General features: G+C 44.7%; 2 protein-coding genes across 4 annotated transcripts in view; both read right to left on the bottom strand.

Moving 5' to 3' along the window:
* Window positions 1-18,518, bottom strand: part of LOC139052469 (U-scoloptoxin(01)-Cw1a-like) — a 328,466-nt gene extending 309,948 nt beyond the window's left edge. The window contains exon 1 of the mRNA XM_070529594.1: window positions 18,507-18,518. The gene's annotated coding sequence lies outside the window, so the exon portion shown is untranslated. The remainder of the gene's footprint in view (window positions 1-18,506) is intronic.
* The window catches only part of LOC139052458 (protein MTSS 1-like), a 118,777-nt gene that overhangs the window by 36,467 nt on the left and 57,892 nt on the right, over window positions 1-24,418 (bottom strand). For 2 of the 3 annotated variants that reach the window (XR_011509918.1, XM_070529575.1), the window contains exons 10-13: window positions 14,959-15,081; window positions 7,565-7,745; window positions 3,792-4,029; window positions 3,597-3,712 (exon numbers count right to left, since the gene is read on the bottom strand). Coding sequence is in view for 2 of the 3 variants with exons in the window: in XM_070529575.1 (XP_070385676.1) it covers window positions 3,597-3,712; window positions 3,792-4,029; window positions 7,565-7,745; window positions 14,959-15,081 (658 nt within the window). In the remaining variant the exon portion in view is untranslated. The remainder of the gene's footprint in view (window positions 1-3,596; window positions 3,713-3,791; window positions 4,030-7,564; window positions 7,746-14,958; window positions 15,082-24,418) is intronic. The other variant, XM_070529582.1, reaches the window with a different exon arrangement.

The following is a 24,418-nucleotide window of genomic DNA, read 5'->3' as shown; positions in this document are numbered from 1 at the left end:
TAACGTTAAGGGATAAGAAAAGAGCCGATTGGGTGAGGGAACAAACGCGAGTTAATGACATCTTAGTTGAAGTCAAGAAAAAGAAATGGGCATGGGCAGGACATGCAATGAGGAGGGAAGATAAGCGATGGTCAATTAGGGTTACGGACTGGATTTCAGGGGAAGGGAAACGTAGCAGGGGGCGGCAGAAAGTTAGGTGGGCAGATGAGATTAGGAAGTTGACAGGGACGACATGGCCACAACTAGTACATGACCAGGGTAGTTGGAGAAGTATGGGAGAGGCACTGGGCGTACCCAGGATAATGATGATGATGACTATAAAGATGTGACGGTGACTAGTTTATTGAATAGCACTGCTTTGATAGCAACTGCTTCAAGAGGAGTTCACAGTTGCAGTTGCCAACAGGCAGTGCCTCTGTCGACTATTATAGCTACACCACCACATGATGCAACAGCATCATCTCGATTTTTCCGGAAAATAGCGTAGTGCCAGAGAAAGTGTGTTTGTGTAGACTTAAGATGTGTCTTCTGAGCACACGGCACCTTTGGATTGTATTTGTGCAAAAGTTCTTTAATGTCATAGAGGTTGTGGATAAGACCTCTCACATTCCAACTTAATATCTGTCTATCCCTAGTGTCTGTGTTTTTGTGCTGTGTGTCGAGAGGAGTCAAGTTGGCTTACAGAAGCCTTTCAAGGCCCCATGATCTGGGCTTTGTCTTTCTTAGAGCAGTCGCGAGAATCGCGCCACTCCCATGGTGCTGGATGTACCGTCTGGCTTGGGGTTGTGTCCATCTACTCCTGGGAGCTGCTGCACTTCCACTCACACGATCGGGGTGTTTTCAGGTGGGCCTCGCCTGAAGAGACGAAACCTTTGAGGCCATCAACCCAGAGTGCGAAGGGCCTTTTTTCAGGGATGCCGATGCAGCACTGGCTGCTGTTGCCGGGGTGCTGGTGGTACGGTCGTGGCCGTACTCTTCGTGGATTGGGCATAGATGCCAGAGTCTGCTGCGGCGTGGCGCCCTTATTCATTGCATCAGCATACCTTGCGGTATGAAGAAATGATACGCGCTTTCGAACTTCCTGGAAGGAAATGTCTTCCTTTACTTTCAATGCAACTATATATTTTTCTTTAAGCCACACAGGGCAAGCTCTACAGTAAACTGCGTGTCCACCACCACAATTTGAACAGTGGAGTGCACCATTACAGTCATCTGAAGAATGATCATGGACAACACACTTCGCACAGGTTTCTCGGCCCCGGCAGCTTTGTGAATCGTGGCCATACCTCTGACACTTGAAACATCTCCGAGGGTTCGAAATGTATGGTTGAACTCGGACTTTCATGTATCCTGTTTTTCACGTTTCTTGCAGCACACTGAACACAAAGGTGACATTCAGATGTTTAGTTGGAATTTATTTGTTTTCCCGTTTGATTACGATTCTTTTTACTATGCTAACATTTTGTTTCTTCCAGCCCTCTAGGAGTTCTTTCTCGGTCAGGTTCAAGAGATCATCGTCAGAAATCACTCCTTTGCTTGTGTTCGTGGATCGATGCGCAGTCACTGAGGTTCAGACCACCGAATGAGACAAGATTTGGGAGCTTGTTATGTTGTTTATTGAGGACCTCAAGCAGGAGGTCGCCGCTTGCCATCTTTGTAACTTTGTAGCAGGGACCAATAGTTTTGGTGAGCCTTCTCGCAACAGTTAAAGTTGAAATCATTCTAACGGTCTTTACAGAGTTTTCACTATGAATGACATGAAATCATGGGACGCTTTCTTTGCGTTGGCCAAAAAGCTAGCAACATTTCTTTGGTGAGCCTTCTTTTGGTATGGGGGCAATCACGTATACTTGGGAAGGACGATAAATCCATAAATAGTTGCTCAATTTCGGCGGCTATGCCAGCCACCCGCCACCGAGCCCAACAAGGGGACGCTACGAGACTCAAAGGAAACGCAGACGGCAGCTGTACATAGCTACGGTACTATAACCAAATATAATAAAGCCAAGGTTGGATAAACTACACGAGGTTAACCCTTGCTGCCTGGAAAATTGGAAGTAAAATGAAGTGGAGAAAGGAGAGATGGAAAGTGAGAGAGAGAAAGACAAAGGTTGGAGCGGGAGGGAGACAGGAAAAGGCAACTACCAATTTCCCCACGTGGGTCAGTCTGGGGGTGCTGTCTACGTGAAGCCGAGGTCAACGGGGCATTGCTACCTCCGCCGAGGGGCCGTAAAGGTCCAAATTCCCCCCATCAGCTAAACCCCCAGGGTCCCCTTTTCCCCGGACACAGGTAAGTCATGCACAGTTAAGCACGGGAATTCGTGCTTGGGTCTGTGGTGTCGCCACACACCAAACGACTGCTGACGCAGACGGCCCTACGGGGCCCACAATATGAAACAAAACTAACTGCCGCGCACTTTCACATGCGCAGATGTGCAAGCAGTTGCCGAAACGCCAGCATAAAGAAGCGGAATGACAACCAATAGATTACGGACGAGAAAAGAAAATTACTTGTATCCCCAAGGGATGGCAGTACTTGGTGGGCAACAAAGAGTTGAAAAATTGGTGCGTTTTTCAAACATGCAGACGGTGCCGTAAATGTATGGCATTGACCATCTGGGAATTGTTCGCAGGGTCGTATATTTATTGTATTGACCCCCAAAGGGTTAAACGGGCCTTGAAACATCTTTCTAACTAATCATGGAATGGCCTCACTAACACAGGATGTTGCCTCAAGAATCTCATGCAGCAAAAATTTTTCAGATGCTTCACTATAAGTGGAGTTATCACACCAATACCCACCTTCCTCTCTCCTTTTGCCTCCGTTAGCACACTGGAAGCTACACAGAGGAGAAGTCACGAGGGCAAAGCCCCTCCGCAAGTTGAGTGCTGTGGCGGTGAAAGGGCTTACTGTGACACCCTGCACAATATCATGCCACCCTGCACAGCAAGCTGCCACTATTTTGGAGGCCAAGCACAGCAGACGCAGCTATGCATAAGTGTTATTTGTAGACCGGCAGTGTGAAGATCAAATTATTTTTCTGTCTTTTTGAAACTGGAGACGTTTGTTTCATTTATTTAACTCAAAATTAGCAATTATGGATTACAGAGAATGCTCTTGTGAACACGAAATCGGCCAATAGCATTGGTGGGTCCAGCTGCTTGCGATGATGCTGCACGACAACATTGCGAAAGCGAGAGCAAGTAATTTATAGGTGCCAGCTGCGGGCGATAAGCACAGACAGTCATAGTGTCCAAGATTTACGGCGCCATGTGACATAACACATGCAAATCTCATGTGACACCATGAGATTTGCATTATCTATTGAACAGGAGGCATGGCTTCATTCTACTGAAGATGAAACCGTGCCTCTTATAATGGTTGGTTTCTTATTCTTCACAGTGCACCAATCATTTGATAACTGAAACAGTTTTTTTTCTGAATCATGGTTAAACAATATTGCTGCAAAGGTTACCTTGACTTCAATCTTCAACTCTTCAATCAGCAAACAAGAGCATTCATAACTGCTAGAAAGGTGCTCTTGTGAAGGCCCCCCTATTACTATCTCACCTAAGGTATCACTTTATTAACCTACCTTGATTTAGTAGTTGTGCATCTGATGACGTAGCCACAGCCCCAGCTGAAGCTGCTTGCCTCAATACAGCTGGCTTCTCAGGCAAAGATGGTGCTGTACTGGTGTTTGATGTGGTCCTGCATGGTGATAAAATCACGAGTCAGGTTCAAGGGACAGTAGGGCTTTTTTATAGAGTGAATGGCAGCCTAGACATGCCTAATGGGTACTGGTGGCCGAGGACCTCTGGTGGGTGTCTGGGGAGACTTTGGCCTTGCACCACCTACAAGTGCAGACTGTGCTGCCAACTCCAGGCCATCTGAGCTGTCCCCTGATGTTGAAGTCAGTGTGTCAGCACTTCCACTGTGATTGGAGCCACTCAGTAAGTCTCCTTCAAGGGGTTGAAATGTCTCCGCTGTAATCAGAGGTCTTGCCTGGTGGCCCGATCGCTCATATGCTAAATAAAAGAGAAGAAACGACATGGAATATGCAGTGCACAACAAACTAGCTACATAATCACAATTTATGATACTCTAGTATGGCACTAAGATGCAAATAAGAAAAGGCCATAGTAGCCCAATATCTATATTACAGGCTCTAACACCTAAATGGGTAATACTGAGGCTATATGTTCCAGGTGTGTCGCTTACAGGAATACTTTACTTTTGCATGACATACTATACGGCATGACACCTAGCTGGAGCAATGGGCATTCTGCCTGGCCATTACCTAAGCCAATCAGTGTACGGTGGAAGCAATACTCCCGAATGTGATCAATTCAGAATACAGCACCTACCTATGTTTCACACACGCATAGGCACAGCAGCATCATAACAATTTTATCTGTCCTTGATAGATATGACACCAAGCACAATAAGCAAAGCAAAACCACACAAACTCCACTGAGAGAGTGTTATAGAAATTGGCTTGCTGCTGACATATGCATACACGCACACACGCACGCACGCACGCACGCACGCACACGCGCACACACACACACACACACACACACACACACAAAAGGCGGGACAAAGGTGAACACGTTTTCTGCGCTCTTGTGCTGACAAACAGCAGAATGCAAGTCACTTTACAGTGAAATCTCAATATAATACCAAATGTCCCGGAACCGACAAAAATAATTAATATTTAAATATTGTATTAAAAACAAGTAAATTGGCCTTAAATATTGAATTCAACAAGAGGAATCCCCTACATTTAAAAGCAGTACATAGTACATCCACAAATTTGTTTATGCCAAAGAAAAAAGACTCAAAAGATGGGAGTGAACTCGCCCAAGTGAAGTCATCTCTGCCTGGTGCACACATAGCTTGCACAGACTTCACTTCAGCTAACACTATGTGAGCGTGCCTAGCCGTATGTTTGCACACTGTACCGTCAGTTTCCGACAGTGACATTACGTGATACCGTTCCGTGTATGTTTCATCTGCAGCAGAATGAAACGTAATGCTGTAGAGCAGCGGCGGTAATTCTTGAGTGTGATTCTTGGGTCCCACAACCTTCACATGGGATCGTTCCCCACCTGCGGCAAGTTGTTCTTCCATCCACTTTGATTTCCATTAATTTATCGTTTCTTTATTTCATTTATTAAGCACAAGTAATTTCCCCTATGTTCTTGTCCTTGGTGTCAGTGTTTGTTGGCTTCTTAGGATATGAATAATAACAATAGGGCACCTTGGTTATGTAATGCATTGTGCGTTATCAAAATACTGAAGAAATAAAATTAGATTTTACGCGAAAATATTTTAATACAGCTTTGTTTACTGTGCCGCAAGCAAACGCCACTAGTCTAAAGACCGAAGTCAATCCAAAGCCTGTACTTCCCATCATTCCCATGTAGGTTGAGGCAACGCTCAGGAGAACCCCCATAGACACTAGCACCACATTTTCCTCTAGGGTATTTATTTAGAAACTCTATGGTCGCCAGCAACTATGCCAGCCATCAGCGAATTTCCATCACAGTAATATGAGTAGGTTGTTAGGCCTAACCAGCGCCCCTTCATCAGGATTGGCTATTTTTTTTCAAAGCTGCCATTTCAACAGCATCATGCAGGTGGACCATGTCTGAAAAATCAAGCAGTACATCGCAAGGCATCCAAAATTTTGGTTGTCATTATACGAAGAATGTTCCGAAAGCAAGTCTTGTCATTTTTTTGAAAGATGGTACACCAGGTGAAAAACAATTGCCACAAGAATCCAAGCATGTTGCTGGTTCCACAGCGGATGAAGTGTCAGGGGAGGTGAAATGACGCATGCAGAGAGCGCCAATGAAGAGAGAGTAGCAGAAGACCGGCATGCCCCAGGTTATTCGAGTACAAATCACAATGGCAGACAGATGTGTGCTGACAATGTGTGCTGACAATATGGTCGCCAATGGAAGAATGTGCTGTAATCCGGTATGAATGGGCACCTGTTCCCTGCATTGAAAGTCACACTCTCGGGATGTCACTTGAAAAATAATGATAAGGTGGAGCAGGCTGTGCAACAATCCCTTGCATTGCAAAGCACCGAGTTTTACCAGAGTGGTTGACCCTAGTTGTGCAACATGCCATTGTATGAGTGTACAAAGTTTTACAGGATCAGGACGACAGTCGCAGCTTATACAGAAACAAACAAAAACTGCACCTGTTGCCCCTCAGCCAGCAATAAACAATGAACTATGTGTGTCCAAAACCACCGTACTGCTAGATTGATGAGCTTTGCTAATGAAAAACAAAGGCTAGCGCTAACAAAGACACTCTTGAATTTTCAGGTGCAAATATGTTTCCATTATACCAAACATTTAAATATTATCGAATGCATGGTTTTCAAGTAAGTAAAACCTCGTTAAACCATATCCGCTTAAACAGTAGTTTCGTCTTCAAAGTAGTAAAGTCAAATCCCCGACTAAGCGGCCCTTGAACATAATGCGTTTTGTATCTGCATAAATCGTACCAGCTTATTTCCGTACGTATTGGTTAACAAGTAGTGTTTCCACTTTTCAATGCGCAACCACGGCAATGCGTCGCCCCCATCAGGTGGCATGTCAGAAGAACAAGCCTCAGAGATCGAACAACGGCTTCCAAGTGCCCTGTGCGTTTGCACATGAAGCCACGTCAACATCATTTCAGCGTTGTGCCGAAGCTCGGATAAAAAACACCAGATGCTCAGCATAGAAGAAAAACTGAACATCTTTCGTGCTATCGAATGTGGCACGAAGAAGTCGGCGATGGCACGCGACAGGGATCTACTGTTGACTCCGGTGTGTCGCATTTTGAATGCGAATAAGTTGCTCGGCAGCGCTGCTGTGACTGCGAGAAGATATCGGCTACAAGGTTAGACTTTTCGTCATCATTGCTTCTGTTGCCGAAGTGTCGCCTAACGACAGTAATGAGGACGACACGGAAAGCGACAGCACGGGCGATTTAGGATCGGCAGTGGCAGAAGCTGCACATTATGACGGTCTCATGAATGCAATTGTCCAGATGAGAACAGCACCCCGCAATGAAAAAGGTGCCCAGCGACTTCTGCAGCGCTACCATGCCCGTGCACGGAGAATATGCAATGCAAACAAGGAATCTGCCATGCAAGTGTGTGTCAAGAAGAGAGGGCTGGCTGAAAAGCTGGCTCGCAGCTTCAGTAAGTTTGAGGCCGCTGTCACTGCTGCTAGGCCACCGCAGCATCAAACGAAAAGAACAGACTTTTGTCACACGAAGCGAATAAATAGTGCATGTTTTTGCCCTTTCATCGCACTCTCTCCGAGTTACTTTTTGACAGGTAAGTGGGCGATCTTGCGCTATTTCGGTTAAGCAGTACTACCGTTTAGTACGTACTTTTTCAGAGCTCCGGCCAACTACGGTTTAACGAGGTTTCAGTGCACAAATGTTTAAATTTAATTTCACTTTATGTTCAAAATTATAAACACTTGCATACCCCTAATGAAATACTAAGTTTGCCACACTGCACTTCGAAGCAAACAAGCAACAAGCCCTCACCAGAAGAGATAGTGTGTGGTCTTTGGCACCGCAACACTGAATTCATGGCCCGCTCAAATTGCAGGCTGTCCTGCAAATTAGGCCAGGTGGAAGTCACAGAGGGTGTAGTAGGAAATGGTGATGAAGGGCTACTTGAAGCACATCCTGGCAGTGATGATGCTCCAGTGTCTCCTCCTGACACCTGCACCTCCCCATGACAAAAACCACTGTGAAGACAAATTCATCATTCGACACTCTCCCTTCAAAGTAAAGCACATTAAGCAATGATGTCTGCAAAAGTCCAATCACTAGTGGCAGCAGCAATGGTGATAGTCCGATCTTAGGCTGTTAAACAAGTAAACTCTAATGTTGGAAATTTGCCGTAGAGTGCTTAACTGTTTCAACTACAGGCTAATAAAACTGTGGCGGTAATAAATATTCAGTCAACTTCCATAAATTTCAGCTTGACGAGATAAAAAAATGGACTGAAGTATCCAGGTGGGCTAAATTAAAAGAACAGACACAAGAAGACGTCTAAACACATCACTGCTTCATTTGAAAGTATTTTCCCGATTTTAATGCACCCTTTAATAAAATAGACACATAGTTTTTATAAGTTTATAGTACAAAACAAGGCGTACCAGATTTTGTAATACAAAAAAATGTAGCATGCCTCCAATTCTGGCAATCCCAAATCCAATGAAACCTGTAGATTTTACCTTCACAGAATGGAAGTTTGCATACACTTAATGTCCATTGTCGTGAATCTCAAACAGCCTTTTATTGCAGTATGCATGTTGTGCTCTGTTTAGTTCACAGTGTTTGATATTCCGCATTTCTTGAACAACTCTACAACCATTGTGAGTGGGATGGTGGCCTACGTCTAGACTAATCGTTTCACCAGTTCGTCCTGAGACGCATGTAACCCTACAGAGTGCAGAAAACATGTGACACGACTCTGTTGCTGCCGCCTTAGCATGTAAAAAAATGTATCTTTTGTATGAGCCTTTGTAATTAAAGGCTGAAAGCGGCATGTCATCATTGCCATCCTGCGCAAAAACTTCTCAGCCACCATCTTGTGATGAAATGGCAATTACACTATCTCTAATGGCAGGTCATTGATAATACCGCGAATGCAATTTCGGTTTCTTATTCAACTGTAATGCACAGAAAACTTACAAACCACTTGTAAAAGAAAGACGTGCATTAAAACAGGGTGAAAACGGTAATAATTCATTGTGAGCTGTTTTCACTTCAAAATCTGTCGCCGAAAGTAGGACGAAAATTTGCATTTTCAGAGGAAGATGACATGTCTTCAATGCGTTCACTGTCAGCTAAGCAACACCATTACAGGTGCAGCTGCTATTGGGGTCACAATTATGGCCACCATTTGGATCAATAATGGGGTCAGGCGCATGCGTGCAGACCCCTCAAGTTCGAATTATATGGTGAAAGCAATTTTCAGGATTGAAATCCTGAAAGTTTGGGCCTTAGAAATGCATGGACGTCGTTGGGAACCTTCAGTCAGGATCGAATTACCGTATTTACCCGATTCTAATGTGCACCCAATTTTTATGGACCTACATTAAGAAAATTAATGTGCACCTGAAAGTAATGCCGGTGTCACACCACCACTTTCGATCGTGACTGAGCCCAATCTGGATCAAAATTGTCGACCACAATTGGCTTCCTCCCGTAGCTGAAGTAAAGGAACCAATCACGACTGAAAGTGTGTCTTGTGACACTTGTATAACACGCAGCCAATTCATCAAAGAAAAATATAACATGTCCCCCACATTAGCCATCATAAAAAATGAGATGTGCAGAATTTACCTTAACAGAAAGGACTTCTATTTTTTATTGAGCTTTCATAATGAAAGCAGTGCATCGTCATCACCATCTGCAAGTCATTGGCCACAGATATCAAGCACACAGGGGCGGTATTCTGCAATGATCACTTTAGATACTGCTACAGTCAAACCTGGCTATATCGAACTCACAAAAAAACGCCTATCAGTTCGATATAGAGCATAATTCGATATAAGCCTGCTAAATAATTGGATGTCATAAAAGCACATACCATTTATAAAATCACTTTATTGATGAAACTAGCTTAGTTTCACATGAAATAGTCCTGTATTTTCTTCTACTTGGGCAATTTTGCTGCCTGCGATGCACGCACTTCTCCATATTGTCTAAGGAGTCGGAGCAGCTGAGACCACAACTTTCCGTATTCCCGCAGAAGCACCCAACTAGTGCGAGCGCACCAATCACTTCGGAGGATGTGGGCAAAGGACCGTCATTGCTTTCCTCTTTGTGCCCACTTTCACTTGTGCTCGGTACGATGTCGGCAATGTAGTCTTAGTTTTCGGGCTCGTCCACCGTCCACCGTTGATTCGTCAACAGCTTCCGGAAATTCTCACAGCTCGCTCCAAACTTCTGCAACACCGGCAACGGCTTCGTCACATTCATCAGAATTTAGTCATCACCAAGCACGCGGAAGCCGGCACGGATGAAGCAATTTCGGATCAACCACTCGTACACGCCCGTGCGTACGCGTCGGGTGCCACGGGCATCAGGTCGCGAGTTTGGCCGCATTAGCCTTAATCTCCCCCTTATTCTTCAAAATTGTGCTGAGAGTGCTCCTCGGAATCTTTCACACTGCAGGGACATCCAACTTCTCACTGCGTTCGACCCGATTTATGATTTCGAGCTTCACAACGAAAGGCGAATTCTGCCGCTTCATCACGGCAACACTGCAGGAGAAGGCCCACAAGGCGCACACACAATAAGAGCGATGTGGTTCTTGCGGGGGGAAAGGAGGAAACACTGGCACTATCTTTTGCAACCCTTGCGGGAGCACGGCTCAGCGCCAGCCACAATGCACCAGACATGCAGCGAGACAACTCGCACTTTCGCCATCTTGCATGACAAGGGCACAAGAGCTTCCGATTGGCTGTCTGAGCAAGTGCTGCGGGCGGGCCAGGATAATTTTTTGAAGGGGGGTCGACAGCTCGTTCGAGGCAGCGCGGTCATGGTAGGGAGAGTGGTTGGATGGAGCCGCGCCATCGGATTTCTTCGCCACCGCGAGGGAAAGCCAACTTCTGGGGGAATTTTTTCGCCACTTGACGTTATACAGTGAAAGCTCATTAATTCGAACTTCAATAATTCGAATTTATGGATCATTCGAACTGTACGATTTGGTCCGGCCAAGCTCCACAGAAGTCTATGTATAAAAAAGTCAGTTAATTCGAACACGAGAAGGTTCCCTCACAGATAATTCGAACTACGCTCGCCTGGCACACGGCCAGAGAAACGCGCCTACTGCCTACACACAAGGCTGTATTGCCTCCAAAACGGAGAGAACGGCGAGAGAAGGCGAAATCGGAAAAAAATCTAACCGACACGGTGTCAACCAGAAGGCAGCTGCGGCCGCCGCCTCTACGTTCTACGTAATATCCGACACTTCTTGCCCGTTGCAAATCTCGGAGGTTTTGCAAATCTTGTACAGCTGCTAATGTTGTGCGGAGATGTGGAAAGCGCCAAAACATAGCGAATCAAGTACGTCACAGCTGCACTTGCAATCAAGAACCAATGAATCAGGGCCTTCGCCACCTTCACATGTTCAGCGTCTTTGTCTCGGCAGTCTTCATCGGTTGTGCACCTCTGTTTTCAGTTTAGGAGGTATCGGCCGTCGCGATTCATTGTGATGGTGTTAAGCCTCGGCTAACGTTCGTTTTGGTGGACGTCGGTGGTGTGGCACAGTCGGACCCAGAGCTTCGACTTGAAGATGGCGTGTGCCCGCGGCACACGCCATCACTTTCTGACTCGCCAAATTTCTAACATGCCCTACTGCTTCCAAATCGCAGTGTACTGTTGCTCTCCTTCACTTTCGTTAGTTCGAACTTTCATTAATTCGAACTGAAGCGACTTCCCCTTGCGGTTCGAATTAACGAGCTTTTACTGTATATATTGGGAGTTGCTGCTACTTTTGTTCGATGTAAGCGTAATTTTTGCTATCTATACTCATTGTAACTATACCGTGTCCAGAAATTGTTCGATATATAGAATAATTCGATGTAAACGGGTTCGATATAGTCGGGTTCGATATAGTCGGGTTCGACTGTACCACTTTTGCAAGACTCTGCATCGGACTTGTCAAAGTATGCAGCTAACAGCGTTCATGGCACCCTGCGCAGATAGCAAGCTTGGCACACCATCAGGAATGCTGGCGGCTGATTACTGTGACGCATTCTGTGCCCACTCACACAAAACCTCACTAAAGTTATTGTATCTTCAATGACCTAGGACGCCACTCTAGACTGTAGTCAAGCACAAAATTAACTGACAGCAACCTTTGCAAAAACGTGCTCTGTCACCATTTTGTGATGGCGATGGCACTGCATCTGACGGCTCAGGTGGTAGGCTGTTGCCAACGCCACCAATGCGGTTTTGGTTTCATATCTGATTGTAATGTGTAGGCAATTTTCGGAGCCTTTCTTCTTTTTAAAAAAAAGGTGCACATAAAATTTGGGTAAATACGGCAACCAAAAAATGAATAAACTGGAGTCAAATTAACAGAAGTCTACTGTAGTACAACAAACCAGACTGAAAAACAGCAATGAACCACGGTGCTGCATCCTTACCGAAATGCTCCTGTTAGTCTAGTAAAGGACAGTTGCAGTGCAACCAAGAGCACTGACAAAATCAGCAGAGTGTGTCTAAATTTACATACCACAGAAAAACTAAACCTTGACAATTCATAATTATGTAACTGTCCCACTGCTGCATTATATATAAGGCAGTCCCTACTTATTTTCGGAGTTCAACTGCCCAATCTGCTATTACAGTAAGCATCCATGCAGACTTTGTAAGCTACACACCAGCGCACAAACATCTGGCCCTAATGGGCAGTGCATCATGGTGCTCTTGGAAAGCCTTAACATAAAACAATAGACAATATATTAACAAGATGCACGTACACAAGGGCACCATGCACAGGCAGTACTGCATGAGCATGCATCACTTCAGTCATTTGCACAATAAAGTAGCCTATTTTAGATATTATAGGCCAATAGCCATGACTTGGGTTATTTAGTTCAGATTATAATCATAAAAATACAGCAGAACCTCGTTCATACGTGTAATATCCTGTTTCAGTTTCGAATGGTTATGACCACTGGCGCCACTCCACACCTAACGCTGTAAGTGTGCCCTGATGTATTTCCTTTCCCCTCACCGAAATAAACGCATTCTTTGTCTGGTCCCTGACTCGAGCAGTCCGGCTCTTCTTCTACGGCGCTTTGAGCCAAAACTGTCTTTCCTTTCATGTTTGTTAGATAAATAGCACACAAGCTGTATCCTTCAAAAGGGGGGACTTCCCAACATTCTTGCAGTGTAAAGTGCCTTATACGCACAGTCTTCAATCCATGAAAGCCACAGAGCTGTCTCGAGTCAGGCTCGGAGCGAATGAGCCACCCATCAGTGTTGTCTAAGGGGGCACATGGATGTTTGCATTTGCTTGTATTAAGCGAACTTTTATCATCTATGACGTGTATGTGCAAGTGTGCACCTCATCGTTGTCCTCCCAAGACGGGTACTCTTCAGAACTGCAGTGCAATTGTGTTCATGAACGTGTGTTCATTTTCAGTGCTTTCAATTGTATGCTTCTTTCTTTTAAAAATTAGGATGCCGAAGATGTCTGCTCAAAAAATAGTGATAGGTACATGTACCTCAATTTTCTATTGTATAAAGATGTCATCACCAAAAACTTGTGTTACGGTGCTTACATGTGAATCTCTAGTCTCAACTCATTCCAAGTTAATAAGACAGAGCATGTAGTGTACCACATTTCCATTGCATTTATTTTGCCATTAGGCCAACGCCAACAAAAATGTATAAATGATACGTGGTCATAAGTCAAACCTTAGTCATTTTATGAATGCTTTCACTCCTGTATTCTTCTGTAAGTCATGACTCTTGCTTCTTACACAAGGAGAGTGTGGCACATTTTTCTTTCAAGGGAGAGGTGATGTAATATCCTGCTTTGATTTCGTATGGTTATGACTGCTGGCACCACTCCGCGCCTAACACTGTAAGTGTTCCCTGATGCATTTCTTTTCCCCTCACCGGATTAAGGCTTTTCTGGTCCCCAACTTGAGCAGTCCGGCTCTTCTTTTGCGGCCCTTCGAGCTAGGCCGTTAGGCCTCATGCCATAGGTCCCGCGCCCCGTTGGAGCTACTACAATACGTTTAAAAAAAAAAACGCGAGAAAGACTTACTAACTGGAAAAACATACGATCCAAATAACTAAAAAATTTGAGACTCAACTGATGATGACATCAACGTAATATGAAGCGTCGCGCGGATGGTTGCACGAGTGGTGCCTGAAGCTCAGTGCGGCTACCGAAGCGAAACGTGAGAAGCGAAATGTGACGCCCACATAGTGCAGCCTGCAGCAGAGAACGGCGGCGGCGTGTTTGGATTATCGCCCACTAAAAGCGTGCAGTACACTACCAATGGCACTACGCACCACACACTGTAAAACCGATAGGTGAAGATGCTTATTGCAATATGTTTGGCGGTGATAGCTGTGAATGTGGCATGCAACGACCCGGGCGGAGATTTGCTGGTACCGGAATAAAAAACTGCACGTGGCGTTGTAGTCACGTGAGACGTTCTCGATCATGTGTGCGCCTTTTCTTGTTCACATGGAATCTAGCCGCCGGAAAACGTATACAATCGCAGCCTGCAGCAGGGAACAGTGGCGTTTCTTCGGTTATCGCCTCTTAAAAGCATGCGCTATGCTTCCGATGGCACCACGCACTGCGAAACAGATAGGCGAAGATACTTATCGCAATAGTATTGGCAGTCACAGCTGTGAATGCCCTGTGCGACGACCCCGGACCCCAGAGAAGATTTGCCGGTACCGAAATGAGAAACTGTATGCGCGCCAGCGTTTTCACGTGAGACGAGGTGGGCGAGTATTGCAGTATTGCGGTGAAGATGCCGCGGCGGATAGCTGTGTATTGTTCTCGATCGCACACGTTTCGCACATTTTCTTGAGTACATGGGATCTAGCATCCGGAAAACATACCACACGATCAGTATGGCGACGTACTGAACGTTGGTGCCGCAAAACCGTGTTTTCCGGGAATGCATGAACCAGTAAAAAATGAGCGTAACTCTATTGGGTCACTGTTTGTGTTCTCAACTGCGAATGTTGGTGCCGGAAATACGTACGTAACGAGAACGTATCAGCGAGGTTCTACTGTATATTTTTTTATTTTCCAAGCCATCAAAAGTATCACATTTAGATTTGTGCTCGAACTTATCAATATGCACGAAAGATGGTGATATATCATGAAATTTTATTTATGTAATGGTTTAAAATGAGAAAAACATTTTTCAGCACACCTGGGCAGCTATATTGGTCCCTCGAGGGGATGGAGGCCTCAAAAACAGGGTATCCTGTGAAGTGAAGCCAGAATCTTGAGACGACACACTTGACAACCGTAGTGGTCCTCCCACAGGTGGCTGCTGCAGCAAAGTCGAAAGAGGAATGGAGAACATGGAACAAGAACAAAACTTCAAAACAAATCAGGGTTCTTAAATGGGTCTTTCCACTGATTCAAAAAGTTGTCCCACTTAAAGCTAATACTACAATATATGACAGCCTCGTATACTATTTTCGCAGGCTTAACCTGGCAGTCACAAATTACAGTTGACACTCACTACAACAAACTACCACAATTCAACAAGGAAGGTTTATTATATCTGAAGCCTGTTCTACCCAAAATAATGGCTGCAATATGTTCTAAAACAGCATAACTTTGCGTTACCACGGTTTGATTATTGCACCCGCAGGCGATTGCAAAAAATTTATTAAAAATAGAAATTAAAGTAAATCAATTATTAGATGAGCATATCAATCAATCACTAGGTGAACGGTAATCATACAACCATGCTATAGCAGTGCGGTTACATCTTTTCCGACAATTTCTGAACCTTAACTGGCGACAAATGGAAGTTTCCCTGAACAAGAGCATAAACTCTACCCTACACAATGACAAGATTTTCCCCTCAGTGAAAAAAATAGGTTAAACTGATATTTCTGCCATTGCAGCCAGCTACCGTATTTACTCGCATAATGATCGCACTTTTCTGTAAAAAAAATTGACGCAAATTCAGGGGTGCAATCATTACACGGGTTAAATTTCCCGCGAAGAGAAAATATTTTTGTTTCATCCCGCGTTTGCTGCGGGATGACATCATCATCAGCAGCAGCAGCCTGGTTATGCCCATTGCAGAGCAAAGTCCTCTCCCATACTTCTCCAACTACCCCGGTTATGCACTAATTGTGGCCATGTCGTCCCTGCAAACTTCTTAATCTCATCCGCCCACCTAACTTTCTGCCGCCCCCTGCTACGCTTCCCTTTTCTTGGAATTCAGTCCATAACCCTTAATGACTATCGGTTATCTTCCCTCCTCATTACATGTCCTGCCCATGCCCATTTCTTTTTCTTGATTTCAACTAAGATGTCATTAACTCGCGTTTGTTCCCTCACCCAATCGGCTCTTTTCTTATCCCTTAACGTTACACCCATCATTCTTCTTTCCATAGCTCGTCGCGTCGTCCTCAATTTAAGTAGAACCCTTTTCGTAAGCCTCCAGATTTCTGCCCCGTATGCGAGTACCGGTAAGACACAGCTGTTATACACTTTTCTCTTGAGGGATAATGGCAACCTGCTGTTCATGATCTGAGAATGCCTGCCGAACGCACCCCCCCAGCCCATTCTTATTCTTCTGATTATTTCAGTCTCATGATCCGGATCCGCCTTCACTACCTGCCCTAAGTAAATGTATTCCCTTACCACTTCCAGTGCCTCGCTACCTATCGTAAACTGCTGTTCTCTTCCGAGACTGTTAAACATTACTTTCGTTTTCTGGAGAGTAATTTTTAGACCCGCCCTTCTGCTTTGCCTCTCCAGGTCAGTGAGCATGCATTGCAATTGGTCCCCCGAGTTACTAAGCAAGGCAATATCATCAGCGAATCTCAAGTTACTAAGGTATTCTCCATTAACTCTTATCCCCAATTCTTCCTAATCCAGGTCTCTGAATACCTCCTGTAAACACGCTGTGAATAACATTGGAGAGATCGTATCTTCCTGCCTGACACCTTTCTTTATTGGGATTTTGTTGCTTTCTTTATGGAGGACTACGGTGGCTATGGAACCGCTATAGATATCTTGCAGTATTTTTACATACGGCTCGTCTATACCCCAATTCCGTAATGCCTCCATGACTGCTGAGGTTTCGACTGAATCAAACGCTTTCTCGTAATCAATGAAAGCTATATACTGTATAAGGGTTGGTTATGTCCCACACATTTCTCTATCACCTGATTGATAGTGTGAACATGGTCTATTGTTGAGTGGCCTTCACGGAATCCTGCCTGGTCTTTTGGTTGACAGAAGTCTAAGGTGTTCCTGATTCTATATGCGATTACCTTAGTAAATATTTTGTAGGCAACGAACAGTAAGCTGATCAGTTTATAATTTTTCAAGTCTTTGGCGTCCCCTTTCTTAGGGATTAGGATTATGTTAGCATTCTGCCAAGATTCCGGTGCGCTCGAGGTCATGAGGCATTGTGTACACAGGGTGGCCAGTTTTTCTAGAACAATGTGCCCACCATCCTTCAACAAATCTGCTGTTACCTGATCCTCCCCAGCTGCCTTGCCCCTTTGCATAGCTCCCAAGGCTTTCTTTACTTCTTCCGGCGTTACTTGTGGAATTTCAAATTCCTCTAGACTATTCTCTTTTTCAATATCCTCGTGGATGCCACTGGTACTGTATAAATCTCTATAGAACTCCTCAGCCACTTGAACTATTCCATCCATATTAGTAATGATATTGCCGGCTTTGTCTCTTAATGCATACATTTGATTCTTGCCAATTCCTAGTTTCTTCTTCACTCCTTTTAGGCTTCCTCCATTCCTGAGAGCATGTTCAACAACATGCTCTCTCATTCAACAACATGCGGGATGACAACAGGTCAACAAATAGGCGGCTGCCGCTGTATGTAGTGCAGGGCACCAAAACAAAAATGGCGGCCAGCGGAGCAAGCCGAACGTACCGAACGTGATTTTTTTCTTTTGTTTTCCTGAGTACATTACGTGCACTGAAACAGTTTCTTTCGTATCAGTAATGAATAATATCGTAAATATCGGCAAGTTTGTGGCAATAACGCAGCCATGTCCACTTTGAAGGAACAGAAACAGATGGGCGCGCTTAGCTGCCAGTGACGTAGAAACACATGGCGGGCATGCTGCGGAAACTGTGGAATTTGTCTTCACTACTATCCTAATACGGCACGTTTTCGCTAAGGGTGGGCGAATATCTTAGCTGCGTTACAAGCGTCGGCGTATGAATAGGGTACACTTCTAACGTATCAGTGTAAACGTGGCTGCTACCGTTGCCACTCGCGATTTGTTGCGTGCCCACGAGTGCAGACAAGAAGAATCAAAAGGCGCCTTTGTTGTTGTTGTTGTTGTTGACCACAACCATTATAAAGCCTACACATAATAAAGGCAAGTTTGGTTGTAGCTTTTTTTTTTTGTCATGCAAGTGCCGAAAGTGATGAAAGGAATGAAATGGGGCATCTGCCTAAGAATGTTTGCTGCATGCAGACCGCTTGGTTTGTCTTGAAGAGTCATTCGCGTAGCATTCGACAGATGGTAAGCACGATAATTATTAGCTAGACTTGGCACACGACATATTGCTGCGGCAAGTTCGGGGTGCGATCATTACACGGGAAATTTAAAAAATCGTATTTTGATGACAAAATTCAGGGGTGCAATCATTATGCGAGTAAATACGGTACCTGCCATGCGAACTGCTTGGACCAAGTGCGTTGCTGCCACGAATGATACAAACATCAGTTACAACTTGTTTTTCACAGAAAGCACTGGTCGGTAGCACAAACTGGTACCTTAAATTTAACTTTTCATAAGCAACGACGACAATCCAACCTGTAGCACGAACAACAGCTGCTATAGGACAAAGGTTCAACTCCGAGCATGCGTCCTGCCGCAGCTGCACAGCATGCGAGACCTCTTGACTGCATCACGTGCTTCGAGGCCTAGACGCTGTGAACAGTAGCCTATTGTCTTTCTCGCATGAGTTGATGCAAATGAGAAATAAAACGATCTCAAAATTATGCATTTTGCAATCATCGGTAGTTAGAAGTTCCGAAAGCTACGGCTTCAAAGTAGGTTAGGCCTAGCGACACCCTCAGCACTTGCTCAGCACTGAGCCAACTGTTAAAGGTGGCGGTAAGCCCCTTGCATGATTGTCCCGAAAACTCTATTAGCTGGTCAGGCATTGTGCAGTACTCTAGCAAGCTTCCCACAGCTGTGGAAAGCTTGCTGGTAGTATTACCATTCCTTAAGAAAAAATGCATTTTCACACATTCCGCAAGTGACTGGATATAGTTGCATGGAGTGCACTGCCACATGCACGCATCACTACAGCAAAGTAGTATGTTGTACATGCACCATCAAGACATATTTGCACCAAATTTTGTCCATTGTAGCTGACCGTCCGTTACTGACGGGTCTGTCAAGAGTGGAATTGGTAGCATCTATATTAATATAGGCACACAACACCGAGGAAGAATGGTCTGTAATATCCAGAAGTACTGTATGCTGCACGCAGACACAGTTATGCGGCTGTTCAATGATTTAACCTTGCCCAGACTGCCTACAAATGAGCGACTGAGCGAATAGGTAAAAAAAAAATTATAGCGTTCAGTGACTCCAACGTAACTTTTACTGTGCACAACAAAAGAAACTGGCTTTTCTGTCCACTCCTGCGTCCCTCTCATAAGCCAATAAAATAGCTTAAAATGCAGCTATGATAATTCAGTTGCAGCCTTACAAGAACTCCAGAAGAATTCACTCGCAAGCTAGTTGCTACGTTTCTTTAGAGTACTAAGTTTGTGCAGCGCAAACAGGACATGAAGGAACACAAAACAATGTAGACAGGTGCTGTGAGTCAGTCTTGCAGGACTTCAAGACACAGGTCAGCAATTGGAAAAGGACAAATGGAAACCTCAGGTTACTCCTTACATCCATAGAGTTTCACACCATCTTAAAAAGATGGCCAACAGGTATGATACCAGCGTGATTTTTATGCCCTATGTAAGTTAGCACAAATTTGCCCTTTACCAGCCAAGAAAAAGGGTGATTCCAGTACAAAGAAGCACGTTAACCAGCACACCGATTGTATGACGCACATGGTGTGCAAAATTCCGCTATGATGTGGTCAAATATATATAGGCCAGATGGGATGCTGCTTTAATGCGAGAGCATGTGAAATTGACTTCAAAGTGAAGAACAAACCCGTAGGATACTTCGCAGATCACTGCAACTGATGTGAGCGTACACTACACTTAGATAAGACCCTGCTCCTAAAACATGCCAAAAAAAAGGGGGGGGGGATAATAGAAGCAGCTCAGATTATTAAAGCTAGTGATATCTGCGTGAGTGCCCCTAGAGTAAACATCACAGATAAAGAAATGCAGTTCTGAAGAGTTTCTGAAAACATGATTCTGAAGACACGATTCTGAAGACATGTTTCTGAAAACATGTCTGTAGTATTTAGAGGGGTCCTGAACCAACCTTCGGACTTGGCCAGAGAACATAGTCTGGATAGCATATGCTGCTGTGAACATCTCAGCCAAGTGTTGCAGTTGTGTATGACACATAGAGCTCACAAGCCGAGTGCGAAGTCGCCTTTCTCTCAAGCACTCTCTTTTCAACAGAAGCCTGCTCCTTACTCTGTCCTCGGCGCTTTATTTTGTAATAAAGCGAATTCCCATATGCAGCTGCTATTGGCCAATAGCCAATGTCAATCAAGAAGACTGTTTCGATTAGTGTGCCTTTTCCTACTGTTACTGTGTATACTTCTTGACCAAGTTCAATAAACAGGCTAAAGTAAGCGAAAATGTGCTTTCGAATTTCTATAACTACGTACTTCCGGAAGAAGCCCACTATCGCCTACTAAACTCAGCTGCGGCCACCTGCATAGGAATTAAACTTTGGCCACCCTGCTTATCCCTGTTGGAGCCATTGAGTCTCGCTAATTTCAACTAGTTTTGAACACTCAACTAGCCACAAACCAAGCAAAACTTAAGGCCAGGTGCTTGCCAGCGTCACTCACTCCTGGCCGCTCCTAGTTAGGAAACTTTGGCAGACTTATTGATAGCGCCTCAAAATGTGCAAGTTGGTTGTGGCTACTATCTGTTGGTAAGCTGGTTAAGCACAAAGCCGGTCTGCAGCACGTAGCACAGCCAGACGAGCATATCAGCGCGAGCACACACTCAAGCACTGTCATGCACAAAGCAAACGCTGCGCATACGCACTTCAGTTGCACATAGGTAGCTGCGATCTTCTATGTGGCATAGATACCGCGACTGCTGCGCAGTGCCGCGACGAATCCACTGGCTAAGTGCACTCCGGCTCACTGAGTACAACTGCGTTTGGCTTACTTTTGGCACATCATAGGTAGGCGCCAAAATCGGAAGTAGCGTTGTCGTTAACATCCAAAACCAAATTTTAACTGCACACCATGGTTACATTTAGAAGGCGGAGCGATGTGAGCATGCCCCACTCCACTGTAGCCTTCGCAGTGCAAGGCATTGAAGGAGTGGAAGCACCGCAGAGGCTATGTTTGATTGTAAATAACTCTGCTTCCGCTGAACGTGTTGAAGTACTTTTTGTGGCAAAATATTTAACTTAACAAGTAAGCACTGTCAACATTTCAGTTAAATTATGCACTCAGGAAATAAAATAAAACTTGCAATTGTCTTCTAGTGTTATTTTGCCCTCAATCACAACTGTACATGTTTCTAGCCAAACTTTTCACATTCATGCTAAAAGCAATGGCACTTAATTTTGTTTATAGACAGTTCTGCTCGCGCGATAACAGCAGTGAGTTTGGCCCCAAGAAACTCGAAGTCCCGGGCCTTGTCAGTCTACTGCGCCGGAACACAAAGCGCATTTTTAAATTGTTTCGCTGTGCAGAAAGTTTATCCTTAAGTTTTTGAGATAAAAGACAATCGCATTACATGTCAAGACTAATACTTACGCAACTTACTGCAACCTTGACTTGTAGAATTGTTGTTACGCACAAAAGGAAATGTTTTGAAAATCTTCAGGCTTAGATTTTAACGCACTCCTGCTACTCGATATCGCCACCAATGCCTTTCTTGCTCATATTTAGCGCACTACATCAGTGAGCAAATCCAGAAGCCGTTCAGGGCCTATGTCTGTAAACAGTCAAAGGCTCTATAGCTAAAAATCATCCAGAGTGGATCTGGGCCCATATTTCGCGACATTCCATTTCATTTTCATTCTTCACTTTTCATCACACAACATTCCAAGAGGCCAATCCCAAATGACAACAACGGCACATTGTAGTCCAAGCCACGTCCTAGCCAATGACAAATGGCAAAAAGAATGAAAAAAAATTCATCAATGATTACAATACCCCCATATGCAAAATTTGAGTGCAGTTCTATGTGTGTTTTCATTTCGCGGTATTCTGGTTGGCCTGGAACCAGTCTCATGCAGCATGTTGCAAATGGAGTGAAGTGTGGCATTACTGCCTCGCTAATCTGGAAGATTGAGAGAGCCAGTACAAAGGGCCAGCACACGCATGATGCATGGGCGTGATTCACAGAAGCCACCGCCGACAAACCTACCAGACGACGCATGCTTCTCTGGCGCCATCTCGTAGCCATCGTCGCTGCACTGCGCCTTTCTCCTCACGCTTTCACCACACCCTCCTCCGCTTTCTGTCTCATGGTTCCACTGCACCCTCTTCTCCTTACGCCTCTTTTCTCTCACTGCTTTTTTCATCCCCAGCTGCGCGCCACGTTCACCCTCATCTTTCACTGTGCTCGTACTCGGTTAGGCCGAGAACGCTGATGCCCGCCGCAGGAGCGGGCTGCCAAGAGCTGGGCTCTAAAATGAAATTGAACATTACAAAGCATGGCTCCTGAGCAAGATACAACCCATGGTGTGCATGTGGTCCATTGCCTATCCTTATCTGGTCCAATGACCACAGTGCATTGCCCTTGTTACGTGGAAATATTGTGGAAGGAGCGACACCATGCACCATGTACAAAGAGAAAAATGTGGACTGCATGTTCGCACCTTCTACAGTCTATGCCCATTACAATGGATCTGCATGCAACAAATCGAATCTGCATACAAAAATAACAAATAGCAAATACAAATAACACTTTTAATAGACCGACTTTAACGGACTATCAGCTACAACAAAATTTTCCACAAATATTATCAAGATGAGGCAATGTACAGTTGGACCCCACAATAACAATATCAGTGGGGTGAGCGAAAAAATTTGCTTTTGTGAGAATTTCGTTGGTGCAAAATGAGGCTGCATAGATTCCCTAGGGGATGCGTCGCAAATAAAAACTTAAGTGCCAAAATTTCGTTAGCCTAATTTGTTAAGCCTTGCTTAAGGCTATAGAACTGTGTTCCTGACAGCACAAAGTGCGCCCCATGCGTCAACCACTGATGGTGGCACTGCCATATAGCGATGTTATTGGTTGGTTGCTTTTGGAGATACGATCGCTTTCGCAAGATAGTATCACAAAAATTGACACCAGACATAGAGCAACAGCATTCCTCCAAAGCATGCTGCCACCTGTAGATGCCGACACGTCCTGTGCCGAGCACAAAAGTGATCGTATCCCTGAAAGCGACTGACCAAGAATGCAGTCCCTTCCTTCAAATCTATGACAGGAGACGCTGAATCCGCACATGATGCCCATTGACTGGTACAGAAACCAGTAAGGGACACATTCTCGGGCCCACGCAGTGGCAACCATCTCAAGTGCCATAAAAATGTCCACGTTGGCAGAGTGCTGTTTCTTTGGCAAGTTGGAAGCGCATACTGGTAAGGGCTTTGCTTTCTAAACACGGACAACAGAAAAGCACTCGGATAAGCAAACCTTTGTTTATCCGTGTGCCTTCCTGTTGTCCGTGTTTAGAAAGCGCAACTCTTACCAGTGCAAATTTGTTTTTGTTGCCCTATTCTCACTGAGCTGCAGATCATGCACTGAATTTCCTTGTTCTTGCTGCCCTTTTCTCACCAAGCCACAGATTATTCACTGTGCTAGGTATGCAAAAGTCAAATGTCGGTAGAGACATGCGGCCGTGTCATTTGAAATGGACAATCAACAAACAAGATGGTGGCCATGGCATGTTTCCGGCACAGGCGATCGCTTCCGGCATTTGGTTGTTTTTGTAAACAAAACTGCAGTGCCTAAGCAAGCATAATATGATGGTATTTCATTCAATTTAAGCCCAAAGCAAAGGCATTTGAGCACTTTTAGGAGTCCTAGCATTGCGCAAGTAGATGATATGCGGGGTAACGTTTTGGCAAATTTTACTGATGTAGAATTGCAGTTCACCGACATTTCACTGCGGAGAAATATGAAATGCATGGAATCCTAGGAGCCAGGGATACCAAAATATTTCATTGATGCGGGTTCCGACTATACAGTCAATGACCAATAATTCAGTCTCCATGGGAAACTTAAATAAGTCCAAACGATCGAATGAAAAAAAAAAACGAATGCATCCAAAAAAAGACGATTTTATTTACGTTTTAAGGACCCTGTACAATGAAGAAGTGGTCAATTCATTGCTGCATACACGTGTGCTTACGTGCAACCAAGTCCACCACCTGTATTTCTGCCAATTTTGTGTGGTCTCCATACGTCGATGCAATGACTGCTAAAGCTCGAGTCAGATCGGCGTGTGAAGGCTTCAGAGCACACGGCA

The sequence above is a fragment of the Dermacentor albipictus genome, chromosome 1 (assembly GCF_038994185.2).
Source record: "Dermacentor albipictus isolate Rhodes 1998 colony chromosome 1, USDA_Dalb.pri_finalv2, whole genome shotgun sequence".
Taxonomy (NCBI): Eukaryota; Metazoa; Arthropoda; class Arachnida; order Ixodida; family Ixodidae; genus Dermacentor; species Dermacentor albipictus.
The sequence above is the reverse complement of the archived record's forward strand: the minus strand, read 5'-3'. Positions and strand labels throughout refer to the sequence as shown.